Raw genomic sequence first — 7,144 nt, forward strand, 5'->3', positions numbered from 1 at the left:
CTCTAATCTAAATTATAACAAGCCAGCTTCTCAGCTTCTATTTGTATTCTCTCGAAAATCTATAATTAGAAATAGAGCTATCTGTATTTAAAACGCGTTGAAACATTAGTGAATTGTATAAAACTGTGTTGCCAATTAAAAGATCCAAAATGGATTCAAAACTTTGATTTTCTGGTATCAATAAAAAATCCATCAAATCAAAATCGCGAACTGCCAACGTAATATTTTAAAGCTGCCGAAAATTTCATAGCTTCGTGATCTGCATTCTAAAGTGCTTTAATTTTTGTAGAAAAAATAATGCTCAGCATCGTGGAGCAAGACAATCTGTGCGAGAGGGAGTGGCGTTGCTAACAAATAGTCGACGCGTCCTGGTGCAGCTCTCGATTACCACAAACCTCCAAAGGAGCGTTCAGTTTCAGCGCGCAAATCGTCCAGTTTAGTTGGATTTTTCAAATTACCGCTGATTCAATGCTGGATTTCGTGCGAGAAATACTCAGCAACATATCGAACTCATTTTAGTGCTTTTATGAGCTGTTGTGAGACGGAGGTTTCAGTCTTGACTCCTGTGCCAATTTTGCGTAGGATATGGGAGTTTCATGGAAAGAATGCGTTTTTGTAGTATTTAGTACTCTGTTACATGGTGAGTGCTCTTGAAAGTTATTTTTCTTGAGGGTAATTTGAATTGGAGCAATAAATAAACAAGGCTCAATGCGTGCCCTATGAGGAATCATCTAAGATGCATTTCATGACAATTGATACTTTTTACTACTAGTTAAGCTTAAATTCACGGAAAACTGACAATAAAGTTTCAAAATATTAAATAACGGATCGCATAATTTACCAGTGTATGACACACATTTTTTGAATACCGCCTACATATGATTTTGCAACGTGTTTTAATGTTATTCGTTATTTAGGATAATTGATAACTTCTTTCCTCGAAGTGTTCCAGCCCACTGGCTCTTTTTCTTTAATTCTTAAACCGCATTGATATTTATCGATGAACATTTGTATAGTTATTATTAGGGGCAGTTAAAAAGCTTCTTTACTCCTGAGTTAATGAATTGGATGATTAGTTAATTGGATTTTGACGCTGACAATGAGCTAGAACAAAACTATGATGTTTTAATGCTGGTGAAAAATGTATTTATACATATGAGTGCAAATATTAACGCATGGCAACTGACTGGAAAGCAAGAAACGCTTTACGCAACTTAGATACCTTGTTTACTATGAGGACTACAATATGCATAGTACATTTAATACCATTTAGTGTGTTTTATTCTGTTATAACAAATGTTATTTTACAGGAGCTAAAACTTATACCTAATTTAACATTTAAATAATTTGCGCAAGATCTCGGTTCTAGTACGTCGCAAATATGTATTTGTTAATTTTTTATGTATTTTGATATTGAATTCAGTGTTTACTTAAGTCAGAGTTACTTAAGTTACTAAGTGTGGAACCCCAGCATCTCAAGATCGTCCACTATCTGCGTCAATTCCTGTAGCTAATCGTCAAGTGTCTCAAGCCCTTTGCAATTCTTACAGCTTCTGCTATGTTACAATTAATCAGATATTTGCAAATTAATTGTTGGTGTAAATTTTGTGAAAACGGCTTCAAAATAAGTAACAGTTTGACAAAGGCTATCTACTTGTAACTATTTGTTAATGACAAAAAATATCATTGACGCTTTGACTTTTCATCAAAAAATTGTAGAAAATAACTTTTTAAATTGAAAAATGTTCGTTATTTGAAGCAAAAATCGTAATTTTTCGTTTCGAACGGTTAAGTATTCCAATAGGCCATCAATCATTTGATGGAATCATTTCAAAATAGTACATCATAACAAAATTGAAATTCGATATTCAATTGTTAATATCTTCTGGACATTCCCGAATTTTTTTTTCAATTGTCTTCTCATACTCTCCCCCCTGTAGCCCCTTAAAAGGATAGACACCAATTTTGCAAAACCATGTATAATAAAATTGGAACACTTGGAACTAATCAAGCTTCGTAGCTAACACATACAAATTTACTATTTCTGCCTTTAACTATTAAGTAATTAAATGTATTTAAAAAATCGGAAATCGGTTTTTTTGATACCGAATTTCCGTGTGATTGTCTTCATTATTATTTATCAGACATCCCAGGTACTTGACCTGTGTAACCTGTTCCAGTCTCACACCCCCGACCGTCACAGTAGCCGTTGTATCATGCTGTTTACTTATTAGCAGAATCTTGGTTTCCTTTATATTAAGATCCAGTTCCGCTACTGCACATTCGGCAGTGACCCTATCGGGCTGTAATCTGTGACTCTATCTAACTGTAAATCCTCTCGATTCGAGGCCAGAAGTGCCGTTTCATCCGTATAACCCACATTGTTTATGACTTTGCCATTCTATAATGACCTAACACCTCTCTTGATGTTGATTGATTCTAAGTTTGTATTATCTATTCTTACTACTGCTGTTTGATTCTAGTATAAATCTGCGATTATGCGAACATCTCTCCCATCCAATCCAATACCTTTTAAGACCTCGATAAGCATATCACGCTTGACTCGATCAAACGCCTTCCGAAAATCTATGAAACAAGCCCACAAGTCAACCGACATATCTTCGACATTTCTGAGTAAGCACGCTCAGCCCAAACAAAATCAGCAAAAGTTTTAAATTTTTAATTAATTATCAAATTCAAAATAAGCTTTCAATAAACTGCTAGGCGTTGATGATGAATTTAAGTGAACTTATTTCTTTGAACCTCATTTGAATAAAGAATTGGTTTTAGTACTTTCATGTAGCAGTTTTCTCTTATAGTGTCTTTTATGAGTTTGTTGGCATAGTTTCTACTGTCCTGTCTAATTTCCTAATTCACTTCCTTCTTTAGAGACTTCAAACTATCTGTTGTTCGACCTGTCCTTTCTCGTCTCTCTCTGAGAAGTTTGACGGTTTTATTTATTTTTGTTTGTGAGCACACTTTTTTAACTGTTGTGTTTATGGTTTCTTTTATTTTTATGGCTCGTTTGTTTATTTGCGTTTGCTTAATTGTCTCTATTGGTGTTAGTCTTGTTTTCAATTCATTTTGGTATTCGATTTGTTTTTGTGTCTACAGTTTCCAATATTGGATAGCGTTCTGGTTTGATGAGTTTGTTGCGTTCTGTTTTCAGGTTTATCTTTATCCTTGCGCGCCCTAATCTGTGGTCGCTTCCGGTATCAAATTTATGTGTTGTTGGAGGAACTGGAGATAATGCAGTTTATTTCATTTTTCGTTCACCCGTCCGGGCTTTTCTAGGTCCATTTACTGTGTTTGGGTTTTTCGAAAAAGTATTGAGGTAAAATAGATTTTCGTTGTTCAAGTAGCTACACGGCATCTCCCCCTCTCGTTTCTGTCACCAAGCCGGAAGTGGACAATATAATGTGTGTATCCGTCTTCTTTTGTTCCGAATTATTACGAATTGTGTTTGTTCTTTTATTAATACATTTTTTAATAATTTTTTTTATGTATTTATTTATTATGTAACTCAAATTGGATCTCTCAATAAAAGAAATATTTTTGCTCAAATTTTCAATGAAGCAAAACTTTTCAAGCATGAAACAGTATTTATTTAGGCAAGTTACAAACTATTTTAAACCGATTTTTAGACTCCGCAAAGGCTTCTGCTCCTAAACAGAATTTTTCCTGGTCATCGTAAAACTGGTTAAGCATCCATTAAAATTAAAGGAAAATTTTGTTTTCACTTCCGTAACCTTTATCTCGGAAGCTATCAACTTTCAGATAAGGCAAATTTATCAGAAACGCAGTATTTGGGTCTAAGCAAATTGTCAGTGAATTTTGACCTATTAGTTGACGACCACCCTTCCTGAATAGAGAAGTTGAAAATTGAATAATTATTTACTCCTGAAGCCAACTTTAGCATAGTTTCATCTTTGCCCATTCCAATCAAAAGAGCACTGCCCTTATAAGTTGCTGACTGAATGTGTTTGGACCTTCTGCATTCCAGATCCCTAATCCATTATCTTAAACGGAATTACACGGGGCATTAATAAAAAACCATCGACGTCCCTTAACATGGAAAAAGGGCCGAGGCAAGTGGATCTCTGTGGCTCCTAATCACTGCGGTCATTGTGAGCCCAGACCGACCGCCCTAAATTGCCTTGAATATAAATCGAGAAGGTAGCTGGAACGAGTCTCGTTAACTAACCGATCTTTGAAATAATGGCCTGGAAAATAATTCCCGAGTGCTCTACTTGAGATAACGGCTGGACTTGGGATGTATACTAGGTGGCAAATGGGTGTCGGTTAACCAGAGGTCACCACAAATTTATGACTGTGCTTTGTTGAGAGCGGAGAAATTCCAGATAGCTATATTTACATGTCAATGATATAAAGATACTTCACTTTAGGTTCAACTCGCGGTTGTCCCCAATCTAATGTTATCAAAGCAAATTAGGCTCTTTATATGGAGGTAATGATAATAATATACTATGTCAATGTGCTCAGACAGCAGTGTTGATGCCCCTAATCAGTAGCCTCAAGTCTCACGACTGACGGTTGTTTTTAGTTAGTAAACGGATTTTGACTCCGGACGCCTTCGAATTTGACTTCGAGTAAATTAATCAGTGTACAAGTTTTTTATTCGGAAATGAATTTCACTAATAGCGTTAGACAAACGGAAGCTGTAAAAGCTAAACTCACACATTAAAAAGAGCCCGAAATGACCCTAATATGAATTACTGAAAACTAACTATTTGAAAAAAATATCCGGCTGCAATCACGTGGCTCCGACTCTCCTTTTTGAATCAAATCAAACACACGCCATCGATCGGAGTGTACAAAGAAGAGTATTCATATTCTCTCAATTATTCGTGCAAACAATCTTTGTATAATTAATATACAAACTCGCAAATTCCTCACAGCTACGTTGTGGTCAATAAGTCGGTTTTGAACTAACCTAATTTTTATGTGCTTCAGACCCCGGCCTCTCGAAGAATCTCTTGTGAGAAGAAAGGAAAATTGTTCGATGCGACAGAACGATTTGGTTGTAAATCGGATTCGGGACACACCGGTAACTATTCTGCAGTGCGATCTTTAGTTCCAATCGATGAACAACGCGGATAAAAATACACTTCTAGTGGCTATTGCGATTTGTAAACTTTATAACCGAAAATAAACGAGAAAAAATGGTAAAAAACGTAGATGATGGTACGGAAACTAGTCATTGAAAAGGCATATATGTAGTCATGTTAATTTATTAGAAGAAGTGATATCGTACCCACACGATTAGAGAAAGTACCTCCGAATAGAGAAAGCTGGGTATTTGGAATTGTTGCTTTACTTTAATTTCCTCTTCCTCATCATACATACTGTCCTTAGATGGCCTTGGCAAATCTGAATCGCCGAAGCAAGATAACAACTGAAAATACTTATATACTTAAATACCATAACTTAAACTTATAGATGTCTTCCAAACCATCATCAGACTCTCGAGTTTTGAACTAATTTTAATTCTCTTATCTTATACGATGTTCTAAAATTATTAATTTTCTTTCTTGCAAGAACTTAATTAACATCTTCTTTCACCTCTTGAAACTTGGCAACCCAAATATCCATTGCATTCTTTCTTGCAGTTCTACCATTATATCGATTGCGAAAAACTGACGACATTAATTTGAAAACGTTCCTTGCGAATATTTACAGAATAGACAAAAAATAGTGGAAATGAAAATGTCACGATTAAACTGATTTTTGCAGCAAACTGAACAAAAAATATGGCAACAGTGAATTTAATCGCACCAGCACATAGCGGTTTTTAAAAATTAACATTACGTTGTTGCTGTTGCGGTGTACGAAAATAATATAGGTGACAAGTTAAGCTAATAGATAAATATAATAAAGTTAAATTTGCTTGTTTTGCCGAAATTATTATGTTCGGGCTAATTTGCTTTGTCCGAAAGTTAATGGTTCCACAAGGTGTTAAAAGTTTTGCAATGACAAAACAAATTGAAAATCTGGTGGCGCTTGATGTCTAAAGCCATTTTAAACATAAAGGTGGTTTTGGGTTATATATCTCTTTTCGGTTGACGAAATCGGAATTTCGAACATTTCTTAAAAAATGTGTACTTTGTTAAAGTTGGTCTTTTAACCGCTTTCGAGATATTTTCTTTCTGTTTGATTCTACATATTTTTTATCAATCTTCTAATACTTTTGCAATTATTCTGTCATCAGTGCCTAATAACTCCGGATTCAAGAATACATGACTAGTGTTGAGTTTTTGAAATATTTTTCAACATTTGACATTTTGAAAAATATATCACTTAATACCCAAATATGAATTGGAACCTTTAACAAACAGCCTATAATTTCCAATATTTCTATTGCTATCAGGTAACTTATTAAAAGCTTTGGCAGACAGCTCATCAAGGTTGTTCGTTAATATTTCAAAAACTAGTTATATTTGTTCAAATTCTAATACAATATCAAGTACGTGCATACAAAGTTCATTATACAGGGTGATTCAAAATTGGCGTCATTCCTTTTAAGGGGTGATGGAGGCTCTCTTGGGGAGTACGAGAAAAATATAGAAAATTTTTTTTTCCAAAATTTCTAGAAGATGTTAACTGTTGACGATCGAATTTCAACTTTGTTATTAAGCATTATTTTGAAATAGTTCCAGGTTTAATTGGTAGCATATTGGAATACTTGAGCATTCAAAAAGAAAAATTACTATCTTTGCTTGAAATCACGAAAATTTTTGGTATCAAAAAAGTTCTCTTCTACAATTTTTTGATGAAAAGGCACAGCGGCAATGATTTTTTTTGTCATTAACAGATAGTTACAGGTAGACCTTGTCAATATTAACAATAATTTGTCAAACTGTGACATACTTTGAATTTTCTTTCACGAATTTTCGGATATGCGATTAGTTCAGGGAAAATGCTACAGTAAGATAGCAGAACCTGAAAGAATTCAAGCCAACAAAGGGCGAAGAGAGTGGTTCCAGGAAGATAGTGGACGACAATCGATGTTCGGGTTTCAAGCACAGAGTAACACGTATTGGACATAACCGAATCAGGGCCTTCCAGGGGCACTCAGAGCACAATAACTGACACTTTCCCAAGCACCAAATAAATACCGAGGGCT

General features: G+C 34.9%; 1 protein-coding gene across 1 annotated transcript in view; it reads left to right on the plus strand.

The window, feature by feature from the left end:
- The first annotated feature begins 414 nt into the window (after positions 1–414).
- The window catches only part of LOC109535532, a 38,431-nt gene continuing 31,701 nt past the window's right edge, over positions 415–7,144 (plus strand). Inside the window, exon 1 of the mRNA XM_048660487.1 lies at positions 415–640. Coding sequence (XP_048516444.1) covers positions 586–640 — 55 coding nt within the window. The 5' untranslated portion in view covers positions 415–585. The remainder of the gene's footprint in view (positions 641–7,144) is intronic.

This window comes from Dendroctonus ponderosae, unplaced genomic scaffold (genome assembly GCF_020466585.1).
Source record: "Dendroctonus ponderosae isolate FM_Combo_2020 unplaced genomic scaffold, Dpon_F_20191213v2 Dpon_F_20191213_1, whole genome shotgun sequence".
Classification (NCBI taxonomy): domain Eukaryota; kingdom Metazoa; phylum Arthropoda; class Insecta; order Coleoptera; family Curculionidae; genus Dendroctonus; species Dendroctonus ponderosae.